General features: G+C 43.4%; 1 protein-coding gene across 1 annotated transcript in view; it reads left to right on the top strand.

Moving 5' to 3' along the window:
• LOC124000473 (protocadherin-1-like) overlaps nt 1–14,023 on the top strand; it is a 144,531-nt gene that overhangs the window by 95,177 nt on the left and 35,331 nt on the right. Inside the window, exon 4 of the mRNA XM_046306846.1 lies at nt 6,445–6,664. Coding sequence (XP_046162802.1) covers nt 6,445–6,664 — 220 coding nt within the window. The remainder of the gene's footprint in view (nt 1–6,444; nt 6,665–14,023) is intronic.

Genomic DNA, 14,023 nt, shown 5'->3' with positions numbered 1-14,023 from the left:
GGGGGGGAATATATATACGGCTGTGATTATAATCAAAGAGAATTCCCTCGGTAGATAATGAGGTCGACATTTGATTGTGAGGAATTCTAAATCAGGTGAACAGAAGGACTTGAGTTCCTGTACGTTGTTGTGACCACACCACGTCTTGTTAACCATAAGGCATAGGCCCCCGCCCCTCTTCTTACCAGAAAGATGTTTGTTTCTGTCGGCGCGATGCGTGAAGAAACCAGCAGGCTGCACCGATTCCGTTAGCGTCTCTCGAGTGAGCCATGTTTCCGTGAAGCAAAGAACGTTACAGTCTCTGATGTCCCTCTGGAATGCTACCCTTGCTCGGATTTCATCAACCTTGTTGTCAAGAGACTGGACATTGGCGAGAAGTATGCTAGGGAGTGGTGCGCGATGTGCCCGTGTCCAGAGCCTGACCAGAAGACCGCTTCGTTGCCCTCTTACCACGTCTTTGTTTTGGGTCGCAGGCTGGGATCCATTCCGTTGTCCTGGGTGAAAGGCAGAACACAGGATCCGCTTCGGGAAAGTCATATTCCTGGTCGTACTGATGGTGAGTTGACGTTGCTCTTATATTCAGTAGTTCTTCCCGACTGTATGTAATGAAACCTAAGATGACCTGGGGTACCAATGTAAGAAATAACACGGAAAAAAACTAAAAACTGCATAGTTTCCCAGGAACGCGAAGCGAGGCGGCCATCTCTGTCGGCGCCGGAAGTACTACAACTAAACTGTACCCCCATGCAACAGCACGTCAGCATGGCAGACGTGCTGTTGCCTACCCAGTCCTCAAGCCTCCTTGCAGCATGCCCAAGGCATGTTCACGCAGATGAGCAGGGACCCTGGGCTGATTTCTTTTGGTGTTAATGTCTTTAGTAGAAAGACGTCTTTAGTGTCCTAAGTTTTCATAACTGTGACCTTAATTGCCTACCATCTGTAAGCTGTTAGTGTCTTAACGACTGTTCCACAGGTGCATGTTAATTTGTTTGTGGGTCATTGAACAAGCATGGAAAACCGTTTTTAAACCCTTTACAATGAAGATGTATGAAGTTATTTGGATGTTTACGAATTATCTTTGAAAGACAGGGTCCTGAAAAAGTTTCTTAATACAAAAATTTGAAAATGCAACACAATAACATAACAATAATGAGGCTATATACAGGGGGTACAGGTACCGAGTCAGTGTGTGGGGGTACAGGTTAATTGAAGTAATTTGTACATGTAGGTAGGGACTAAGTGACTATGCATTGATAATAAACAGCGAGTTGCAGTAGTATACAGACAAATGGAGGGGGGGAGGGAATCAATGTAATAGTCCGGTGGCCATTTGATTAACTGTTCAGCAGTCTTCTGGCTTGGAGGTGGAAGCTATTAAGGAGCATTTTGGTCCTAGACTTGGCGCTCCGGTACCGCTTGCTGTGCGGTAGCAGAGAAAACACTCTCTGAATTGGGTGAGTAGAGTCTCTGACAATTTTATGGTCTATCCTCTGACACCGCCTGTTATATAGGTCCTGGATGGTAGGAAGCCAGTGATGTACTGGGCCGTACGCACTTCCCTCTGTAGTGCCTTATGGTCAGATGCTGGGCAGTTGTCATACCAGGTGGTGATGCAGCCGGTCAGGATGCTCTCGATGGTGCAGCTATAGAACCTTTTGAGGATCCATGCCAAATCTTTTCAGTCTCCTGAGGGGGAAAAGTTTTTGTCGTGCCCTCTTCACAACTTTCTTGGTGGTTTTGGACCATGACAGCTCGTTGGTGAAGTGGACACCAAGGAACTTGAAACTCTCAACCCGCTCTACTACAGCCCCGTTGATGTTAATGGGGGCCTGTTAGGCCCTCCATTTCCTGTAGTTCACGATCAGCTCCTATATATTGTTCGCATTGAGTGAGAGGTTGTTGTCCTGGCACCACACTGCCAGTGCCCTGACCTCCTCCCTATAGGCTGTCTCATCATTGTCGGGGATCAGGCCTAAGAACTGTTGTGTCGTCAGCAAATATAATGATGGTGTTAGAGTCATGTTTGGCCACATAGTCGTGGGTGAACAAGGAATTACAGGAGGGGACAAAGTACACCCCCCTGAGGGGCCCCAGTGTTCAGGATTTGCGTGGCAGACGTGCTGTTGCCTACACTTACCACCTGGTGGGGCCCGTCAGGAAGTCCAGGATCCTGTTGCAGAGGGATGTGTTTAGCTTACTGATGAGCTTCGTGAGCACTATGGTGTTAAACGCTGAGCTGTAGTCAATGAACAGTATTCTCACATAGGTGTTCCTTTTTTCCAAGTGGGAAAGGGCAGTGTGGAGTGCAATAGAGATTGCTTCATCTGTTGGGCTTGGTATGCGAATTGGAGTGGGTCTAGGGTATCCGGGAGGATGTTGTTGATGTGAGACATGACCAGCCTTTCAAAGCACTTCATGGCTACCGACGTGAGTGCTACAGAGCAATAATCATTTAGGCAGTTTACCTTCGCTTCCATAGGCATAGGGACTATGGTTTTCTAATTGAAACATATAGGTATTACAGACTTAGTCAGGGAGAGGTTGAAAATGTCAGTGAAGACACTTGCCAGTTGTTCCGCGCATGCTTTGAGTACACGTCCTCGTAATCCATCTGGCTTTGTGAATGTTGACCTGTTTAAAGGTCTTGCTCACATCGGCTACCGAGAGCATTATCACACAGACATCCAGAACAGCTGGTTCTCTCGCGCAAGTGTTGCTTGCCTCGAATCGAGAATAAAAAGTATTTAGCTCGTCTGTTAGGCTCACGTCACTGGGCAGCTTGCATCTGGGTTTCCCTTTGTAGTCCATTTACATTTACATTTACATTTAAGTCATTTAGCAGACACTCTTATCCAGAGCGACTTACAAATTGGTGCATTCACCTTATGACATAGTCCGTAATAGTTTTCAAGCCCTGCCACATCTGACGATTGTCAGAGCCGGTATAGTAGGTTAAATCTTTTGCTTGGTTTGTCTGAGGGCATAGCGGGATTTTCATATATTGCATCCGGAATGGTGTCTTGCTCCTTGAAAACGGCAGCACTAGCCTTTCGCTCGATGCGGATGTTGCCTGTTATCCATGGCTTCTGGTTGGAATATGTACGTACGGTCACTGTGGAGACGACGCACTCATTGATGAAGCCGATGACTGAGGTGGTATACTCCTCAATGCTATTGGACGAATCCCGGAAATATTCCATTCTGTGCTAGCAAAACAGTTCTGTAGTGTAGCATCTGCGTCATCTGACCACTTTCGTATTGAGCGAGTCACTGGTACTTCCTGCTTTAATTTTCGCGTGTAAGCAGGAATCAGGAGGTGTCAACAGTGTGCGCAACTGGTTAACTGAAGTCAGGTGCAGGAGAGCAGAGATGAGTGAACAGGCACACTTATTTTGCAGAAGGAAAACAGTCTGACACAACTGCGTAACGACACTCCCACCAAAGGCAAAAGCGAATAGCACTCTCGTCACACAAATAATTTACAGCATTCAATACCATGGGTTCCAAACAAGACCCGGCGAAAAAAACAGCATGATACGTCACACATGACATGTAACAAACAATTACACACACAGACATGGGGGGAACAGAGGAATATATAGAAGTAGAGTAATGAGGGGATGTAAAACAGGTGTGTGGTAAAACAAGACAAAACAAATGGAAAATGAAAGGTGGAGCGGCGATGGCTAGAAGATTGGTTACGTCGACCGCCGAGCGCCGCCCAAACAAGGAGAGGAGCCGACTTCGGCGGGAGTCGTGAAAGGAGGATATAGTTATGGTCAGAATGGAGGGTGGGGGAGAGCAGTGTATGTATCTCTGTTTGTGGAGTAAATGTGTTCTAGAGTTTTCTTCCCTCTGGTTGCACATGTGACATGCTGGTAAAAATTTGGTAAAACTGATTTAAATTTGCCTGCATTAAAGTCCCCGGCCACTAGGAGCACCGCTTCTGGATGAGCATTTTCTTGTTTGCTTATGGCGTTATAGACTTGGTTGAGTGCAGTCTTAGTGCCAGCATCAGTCTGTGGTGGTAAATAAACTGCCATCGAATAATATAGTGGAGAACTCTCCTGGTAAATAGTGTGTTCTACAGCTTATCATAAGGTTCTCTACATCAGGCGAGCAATACCTCGAAACTTCTTTAATATTAGACATTGCGCACCAGTAGTTATTCACAAAAAGAAACACTCTCCGACCAGACATAGCTTCTCTGATCTGCCGGTGCATTGAAAATCCCACCAGCTCTATATTATCCGTGCAGTCGTTCAGCCACAACTCGGTGGTAGGATAATCGAAATCGTAGGTCATCAATGTTATTTTCCAATGATGTTAGCAAGTAGGACGGATGGCAGTGGGAGTTTACTCGCTCGCCTTCAGATTCTCAGAAGGCAGCCCGATCTGCATCCTCTGTTCCTTCGTCTTTTCTTCACGCAAATGATGGGGATTTGGGCCTGTCCCCGGGAGAGCAGTATATACTTCTAGTGGGACTCATTAAAGGAAAAAGCTTCTTCCAGCTTGTGTTGAGTAATCACAGTTCTGATGTCCAGAAGTTATTTTCAGTCATAAGCAATGGTAGTAGCAAATTTCTGTACAAACAAAGTAAAAAATGATTTAAAACAATGCAAAAAATGAACAAAATAGCACAATTGGTTAGGAGCATGGAAGACGTCAGCCATCTTCTTCGGCACCACAAACAGTACTTTCTGATCTTGCTTAAGCCCCATTCCAAGATCCAATTCTTTGAGTTTCCAGCCTCTAGTCCTATACAATCTCCTCCAAGTCGCCTCTAGCCCTCAGAATTGACCCCGACTGCCAGCGCAACGCCCCCTCTGTCTCCTCTCTGTACCCACTCTAGCCCTGGTGGGATACCTGTGTTCTGACTAAAAATGAATCTTATTTCCCATCTGCGTAGCCCTAGCCTCCCAGTCTACCATACATAGCCTACCCAGGGAAATGCTGACTCTCGAGCAATGCCTACAAGAGCAGTTTTAGCAAGAATCCATATTTTTAAACAACTAAATGCCCCCTTATATTTAAATAGTAATGTCTCTGCTTAGGATACCCTTAATCACAGTTTGAGAGATCTCCTTGATAATACCATTACCTCAGTCCGTTCTAGTAAAGCAATAAACGGCTTGATTGAAATATAACAATAACAATGCTAACCCACGTCCCAATAAAAGTCTGTATACTAAGTACATTATATCTGAGTTACAAGGTACTTGTAGGCCTTAACACAGATCAAACAATGTAATTTGCATTCTTCATGAGGCATGGTATTCTTTCATACAGTAGATCAAGCAATTCCATTTGCAATTCTCCACATTTTCACGGTAGATAAAATAATGTCACTTACATTTACGTATCACCAGAAGTGCGGCATGCATGATTTTATTACAGATAAAAATAAATGTATGTTTATTTATTAACTAGGCAAGTCAGTTAAGAACAAATTCTTATTTACAATGACGGCCTCGAAACTGTGGGTTAACCTCCTTGTTCAGGGGCAGAATAACAGATTTTTACCTTGTCCGCTCTGGGATTTGGACGAGCAACCTTTTGGTTACTGGCCAAATGCTTTAACCACTAGGCTACCTGCCCCCCCCCGCTCCGAATAATGTAATTAAGGGAGGATACACATGTTATGCCCTAAGACACACACGTGCACATTCAGCACAGACTCACAAACACATACTGTACATATACACACACATACATAGAGAGTTTTTAGAAAGTTTCTGCATAGTTAGAAAGCATCACGTTCAGTTAGGTTTAAATTGATGGCTAACACTTAATTGTCCCGGGCAAATGGGCCATGTGGGAGGAAGAAGTCTACATGCAGTCTATGTGGGACCACACTTCAGAATACAAATAGGAAGTACTGATTGTGAGTGAAAGAAAGAATGAATGAAACAGAGAGGAAGAGCAAATTAACGGGTGATAGATAAAGAATGATTCATAATAATAAAACCATCCTGAGAGAATTAGTGGTCCGGTAGACTTGATTAACAACCCGGTGTTGATAGCTCTCTGAACACTCTAAAAGCAGCCATGTATGGTTCCTGTATATGTGCTAAAATGACTGGCATATCGCTTCCAATCCCTGCTAAAATGGATCTGTTCTGCCTAAGAGAACAAGGGAAGAAAGAGAAGGGGAGAGTGGAGTACAGACCTGGGTTATTGATCTCTACCACAAACTCTCAGCAGCACAGAAAAGGCAATAAGGCCTTTTATGCTACACCAGTGGTTTCCTCGGTTTTACGAGGGGTGTTTGTGTGCGTGGGTGGGGGTGGGGGAGTGTACTGAATGTGGGCCATGAGTAGTCATCTTTCCATTGTTGAATATGGCGACTGGCCATTTAGTAAACTGATCTCTGCAAGGGGGGAATTCATCTATTAAGAAGACATGTTAGACTTTTATGTTGATGGAGATATTTTCTGATTTCAGCTCCCCCATCGCAGAGTGACATTCTCCACAGCCAATCCGGTGCAGGATCTGCAGGATGCATCTCAGCACAGTTACTATGACAGCGGCCTGGAGGAGTCAGAGACGCCCAGCAGTAAGTCATCGTCTGGCCCCCGTATCGGGCCTCTGACCCTGCCTGAGGATCACTACGAGAGGACCACCCCAGATGGCAGCATTGGGGAAATGGAGCACCCTGAAAATGGTATGATCCTGTATTCTCTGTGAGTTTCAGTGTGTGTTGTATGTAATAGGAGTTGTTAGTCTGGTGTTTGTAAAGTTTTTCGTGATTCGGTTCAGAGTTGTGACCTGAGGTGGGGATGTGTTTGTTTGTGTTGTGTGTGTGTGTTTGTTTGATTGTTTATTAAAGGGTGGTGATGTGCAGACAGTGTTAGTGACAGTGATGTGTGTTGTGTTTGCAGAGTGTTGTATTGATATGTTAGCTGTTGTTTTGGCTGCTGGGGCAGATAGATAGATTAATAGATCTGTGTGTTGTGGAGTCAGCATTCAGTGTCTCTGTCTTCTACCTCAGCAGCCCCTCTACTCTCCTCTCGCAGAGCTCTAAGTCATTCCTAATGACCCTCTCACACAAGCGTGCTAATTTAAAAAAGACTACTGGAGTATCTGGGTAGACAACATGGTGTTTGTCGTAAACATTTACCCCTCCTTACGCCAAGCTTTCTCTCTGCAGCCAAATGTAGATAGGTGTTCCAGATCTAGAGATATGCATTCCCTTTGCTGTGTACCATATACAGTGCTCAAACAACAAAACTAAATCAATATAAGCTGTGCACTATGCATCATACACACAGATGTCTAGGTCCATGGAAAAACCTTAACCCATAGTAAAGAGTGATAACCCTATCAAGATCATCCTTGCACCCGTAATAAGAACCATAGGTCCTTAACTCAAGCATGTCCATAACGGAAATAAAAAATGACCTTTGTTACACTCTCTGAGCATACTGATTGACAAATCGGACTGTTTTAAGTTGGCCAAAGCGTTTGTCTACAATGTGAGTTCTTGATATTGTACTATATTTAGTCTTTGGACGAATGGGGTTACTGTTTTTTACACATTTCATTAATCAAGTCGTGAATATATGTTCACATGGTCAGATCTTAATAATATTTATACAAGCAAGCCCCAAATTATTGTGGAAGACTTCATTCTTCTTCTTGCTACTGCGGATATGGTTGGGACAATGTTGGGGGAAAAGGCCAGAAAAAACTATACAGACAATGCCTTCATCAAACAACACTATTTCATGACTCATCAGTGACATAGCAGTAGATATTTTTGAAACAATTACTGCTTAGCATATAAGCCAGTGAATTATATGCGTTACCGCTGGATGAGCCAACAGACGTGGCGGGCCTGGCACAGCTCCTGGTATATGTCCGTTACGTTTATGGGGGGTCAATTAAGGAAGACATCCAGGACAACAGGAGATGATATTTTTAAAGGACCTGGACAGCTTTGTGACATCAAATGGACTTTGGTGGTCAAGATGTGTTGGTATCTGTACTGATGGCGCAAAAGTCATAACAGGGAAAATGTGGAGTGGTAATGCGCGTGCAAGCAAATGCGCATGCAAGCAATTGCTTCCGACGCCACTTGGGTACACTGTAGCATCCACCAAGAGGTTCTTGCTGCCAAGGGGATGCCTGACAGCTTGAAAGATATTTTGGACACTACAGTGAAAATTGTTAAGGCAAGGCCCCTGAACTCTCATTTCTGCACTATGCAATGATATGGACAGTGACCATGTAACGCTTTTACAACATACAACAGTGTGCTGTTTATCAAGGGGCAAAGTATTGACACGAGCTTAAAGATGTTTTTATTTACCATAATTTTCACTTGTCTGACTGCTTGCATGATGACAAGTTTCTCACACGACTGGCCTATCTGGGTGATGTTTTTTCTCTAGGATTACAGGGACTCTCTGCAACTACATTCAATGTGCGGGACAAAATTTAGGTTATGATTAAGAAATTGTATCTCTTCTCTTTCTCTTCTCTGTCCGCAATAAAATAAGGTCTTTCCATCATTGTATGAGTTTTTTTTACCCCTTTTTCTCCCCAATTTCATCCAATTGTTAGTAGCTACTATCTTGTCTCATCGCTACAACTCCCGTACAGGCTTGGGAGAGATGAAGGTTGAAAGTCATGCATCCTCCGATACACAACCCAATCACTGCTTCTTAACATAGCACGCATCCAACCCGGAAGCCAGCCTCACCAATGTGTCAGAGTGCACCTGGCAACCTTGGTTAGCGCGCACTACGCCCTGCCCGCCACATGAGTCGCGATGAGACAAGGATATCCCTACCGGCCAAGCCCTCCCTAACCCGGACTATGCTAGACCATTTGTGCTCGCCCCACGAACCTCCCGGTCGCGGCCGGTTACGACAGAGCCTGGGCGCAAACCCAGGGTCTCTGGTGACACAGCTAGCGCTGCAGTACAGCGCCCTTAACCACTGCGCCACCCGGGAGGCCTCATTTTATGAGTTTTTGTGTGCAACTGAAGTCAAGTTTACGGACAATGTCAAATGTGATATAACGAAGCACCCGAGTGAGTTGGGTGCCCAATTATGCAAGTACTTTCCAGAAACAGATGACACAAACAACTGGATTCATTATCCCTTTCATGCCCAGCCTCCAGTCCACTTACTGAACAAGAGAGCCTCATCGAAATTGCAACAAGCGGTTCTGTGAAAATGTAAATGAATCAGAAGCCACTGCCAGAGTATCCTGCCCTTTGCATCCACGTACCTATGTGCGAGTGGATTCTCGGCCCTCACTAGCATGAAAACTAAATATAGGCATAGACTGTGTGTGGAAAATGATTTAAGACTGAGACTCTATCGAAAACAACCCAACATTGCAGAGTTGTGTGCATCCTTCCATGCACACCCTTTTCATTAATCTGTTGTGAGTTGTTCCCAATTTTATATGTAAGATGGTTCAATGAAGAGCAAAATTATTGATTATTACATTATTATTTATATTATTATCTTTGTCACTTCCCACAAACTGGGTTGTGACAAAAACTCACACTCATTCTTATGTTCAATAAATGTATTGTATCGTGTGTGTGTGGCAGGCTTACAATGATGGCAAAAAACTACATTTGAGAGTACGCTGGCTCTGGTGCTAGAGGGGGTACGCAGCTGGAGGTTGAATGTTTGAAGGGGTATGGGACTATAAAACGATTGTGAACCACTGGCCTAGACCAATATACTGTATATATTATAATGTTTTCTCTTATTCTCAGATCTCAAACACGTTCTGAATAATTGTCTGGACAAATGTATATAAACAAAATCAAAAGAAATCTACACACACACTCTCTCACACACACCCCTAGAGTATATGCAGTATAAAAAAAACAATACAAGTCAATGTTTAGATCTGAATAATTTTTGGTATATTTCCATGGAAACGGCAGATTTTTTAATGGAATATCTACATAGGATTTTTGTTTGAGAAACAGACGCCTCACAAGTCCTCACCTGACAGCTTCATTAAATAGTATCCGCAAAACACCAGTCTTAACAACATACTTGTTCTGCGAAATGAAGGCTATTCCATGCGAGAAATTGCCAAGAAACTGAAGATCTCGTACAACGCAGTGTACTACTCCCTTCACAGAACAGCCCAATCTGTCTTGAACCGGAATAGAAAGAGTGGGAGGCCACAGTGCACAACTGAGCAAGAGGACAAGTACATTAGAGTGTCAAGTTTGAGAAACAGATGCCTCACAAGTCCTCAACTGGCAGCTTCATTAAATAGTACCCTTAAAACACCAGTCTCTTTGCCAACAGTGAAGAGATAACTCCAAGATGCTGGCCTTCTAGGCAGAGTTCCTCTGTCCAGTGTCTGTGTTATTTTGCCCATCTTAATCTTTTCTTTTTAGTGGCCAGTCTGAGATATGGCTTTATCTTTGCAACTCGGCCAGCAAAAAAAGGCCAGCATCCCAGAGTAACCTCTTCACTGTTGACTTTGAGACTGGTATTTTAAGGGTACACAAGTTGAGGACTTGTGAGGTGTCTGTTTCTGAAACTAGACAATCAAATGTACTTGTCCTTTTGCTCAGTTGTGCACTGGGGCCTCCCACTCCTCTTTCAATTATGGTCAGAGCCAGTTTGTGCTGTTCTGTGAAGGGAGATGCACACAGAGTTGTACGAGATCAAAAGTTTATTGGAAATTTCTTGCATGGAATAGCTTTCATTTCTCAGGACATGAATATACTGACACGTTTCAGAAGAAAGTTAATTGTTTCTGGCTATTTTGAACCTGTAATCGAATGCACAAATGCTGATGCTCCAGATACTTAACTAGTCTAAAGAATGCCAGTTTTATTGCTTTTTAATCAGAACAACAGTTTTCAACTGTGCTAACATCACTGCAAAATGGTTTTCTAATGATCAATTAGCCTTTTAAAATGATCAACTTGGATTAGCTAACACAAAGTGCCATTGGAACATAGACGTGATGGTTGCTGATAAGGGGCCTCTGTACGCCTATGTAGATATTCCATAAAGGATCTGCCATTTCCAGCTACAATAGTAATTTACAACATTAACAATGGCTACACTGTATTTCTGATGAATTTTATGTTATTTTAATGGCCCAAAAAATTACTTTCTTTTAAAAACAAGGACATTTGTCACGTGTGCTCCCTCCCCAACCTCTAGGTCATCAGGCTGCTTGTTATGGCGCACACCTGCCACCATCGTTACACACACCTGCGCGTCATCAGAGTCACCTGGACTCCATCACCTCCTTGATTACATTCCCTATATACAGTTGAAGTTAGAAGTTTACATACACTTAAATTGGAGTCATTAAAACTCGTTTTTCAACCACTCCACAGATTTCTTGTTAACAAACTATAGTTTTGGCAAGTCAGTTAGGACATCTACTTTGTGCATGACACAAGTAATTTTTCCAACAATTGTTTACAGTCAGATTTTTTCACTTATAATTCACTGTATCACAATTCCAGTGGGTCAGAAGTTTACATACACTAAATTGACTGCCTTTAAACAGCTTGTAAAATTACAGAATATGATGTCATGGCTTTAGAAGCTTCTGATAGGTTAATTGACATAATTTGAGTCAATTGGAGGTGTACCTGTGGATGTATTTCAAGGCCTACCTTCAAACTCATTGTCTCGTTGCTTGACATTATTGGGAAATCAACAGAAATCAGCCAAGACTTCAGAAAAAAAATGTAGACCTCAACAAGTCTGGTTCATCCTTGTGAGCAATTTCCAAACGCCTGAAGGTACCACGTTCATCTGTACAAACAATAGTATGCAAGTATAAACACCGTGGGACCACGCAGCCGTCATACCACTCAGGAAGGAGACGCATTTTGTCTCCTAGAGATGAACATACTTTGGTGTGAAAAGTGCAAATCAATCGCAGAACAACAACAAAGGACCTTGTGAAGATGCTGGAGGAAACAGATACAGAAGTATCTATATCCACAGTACAACGAGTCCTATATCGACATAACCTGAAAGGCCGCTCAGCAAGGAAGAAGCCACTTCTCCAAAACCGCCATAAAAAATACAGACTACGTCTTGCAACTGCACATGGGGACAAAGATCGTACTTTTTGTAGAAATGTCCTCTGGTCTGATGAAACAAAAAGAGAACTGTTTGGCCATTATGACCATCATTATGTTTGGAGGAAAATGGGGATGCTTGCAAGCCGAAGAACACAATTCCAACCGTGAAGCACGGGGGTGTCAGAATTATGTTGTGGGGTACTTTGCTGCAAGAGGGAATGGTGCACTTAAAAAAATAGATGGCAGCATGAGGGATGAAAATAATGTGGATATATTGGAGTAACATCTCAAGACATCAGTCAGGAAGTTAAAGCTTGGTCGCAAATGGTTCTTCCCAAATGGACAATGACCACAAGCATCATTTCAAAGTTGTGACAAAATGGCCTAAGGACAACAAAGTCAAGGTATTGGAGGGATCATCGCTACGCCCTGACCTCAATCCCATAGAAGATTTGTGGGCAGAACTGAAAAAGCATGTGCGAGCAAGAAGGCCTACAAACCTGACTCAGTAACACCAGCTCTGTCAGGAGGAAGGGGCCAAAATTCACCCAACTTATTGTGGGAAGCTTGTGGAAACATTTGACCCAAGTTAAACAATTTAAAGGCAATGCTACCAAATACTAATTGAGTGCATGTAAACTTCTGACCCAATAGGAATGTGATGAAAGAAATAAAAGCTGAAATAAATAATTCTCTCTACTCTTATTTCACATTCTTAAAATAAAGTGGTGATCCTAACTGATCTAAGACAGGGCATTTTTACTAGGATTAAATGTAAGGAATTGTGAAAAACTGAGTTTAAATGTTTTTGTCTAAGGTGTATGTAAACTTCCTACTTCAACTGTATATCGCTCCCTTTGGTTCTTTCCCCAGGCGTTATTGTTTCTGTTTCAGTTTCCTGTCTGTGTGTAGTTCGTGTTTCTTGTTTTGCATTATGTTTCATTTATTAAATTATTCACTCCCTAAACTTGCTTCCCAACTTCCAGCGCACGCACACGTTACAACATTTCTAAGTGACCACAAACTTTTGAGCGGTAGTGTGTGCATGTGTATATATATATGTGTGTATATTTACAGTTCCAGTCATAAGAGCGTCTGCTAAATGACTTAAATGTAAATGCAAATAAGTTTGAACACACCTACTCATTCAAGGGTTTTTCTTTATTTTTAATATTTTCCACATTGTAGAATAATAGTGAGGACACTGGTCTGGCCACTTGGCAGATGTTGAACAGTGAGCTGGCTGCTTCACTGTTGAACAGTGAGCTGGCTGATTGGTGTGGAACGAGGAGGACCGTAGCTCGAACACCAGAGAGCACTGAGAGAGGAATCCCTTGCATCCTCCCGGGTGGCCGTCATACCGCTCAAGGGCTGGGATCTTGGTACAGGTTCCCTGGAGAAACTACGGTGACGCCTTTAGCACTGGATGATGAACATTGGACATTGGCTCCTCCTGGGTTGGAGTTGGACTGTGTTTGGAGGGAGTCGGTAAGTGTCCGGAAGGTTTCCGATATCTGGAAGAGTTGTTGTTGCTGCCACCCCAGCAGTGCTCCTTGGTGGGTTACAACATTCTTGATCTGGGTGATCATTTCTGGCTCCATGTTGTGGGCTGAAGCTTGCTGTGACATGGGGAGGTTGGACACAGGTGCAGAGAAGAGACCAGATGAGGAATCATAAATCAAGCATCAGCAAAGGACGACAGAAAACACACTTCATTTAAGTGGGAAATCACAAGGGTCTATGCCGCCCAATGGTGACAAGTGGAACCATGACAATGAAGGTCAGTCCATCCTGAAAAGTTCAAGAACTTTGAACATTTCAAGTGCAGTTGCAAAAACTATCAAGTACTATGATGAAACTAGCTCTCATGAGGACCACCACAGGAAAGGAAGACCCAGAGTTGCCTCTGCTGCAGATAAGTTCATTAGAGTTAACTGCACCTCAGATTGCAGCTCAAATGAATGCTTCACAGAGTTCAAG

Source organism: Oncorhynchus gorbuscha, linkage group LG16, assembly GCF_021184085.1.
Source record: "Oncorhynchus gorbuscha isolate QuinsamMale2020 ecotype Even-year linkage group LG16, OgorEven_v1.0, whole genome shotgun sequence".
Taxonomy (NCBI): Eukaryota; Metazoa; Chordata; class Actinopteri; order Salmoniformes; family Salmonidae; genus Oncorhynchus; species Oncorhynchus gorbuscha.
Note: the sequence above shows the minus strand (reverse complement) of the source record. Positions and strands in the feature narration are given on the sequence as shown.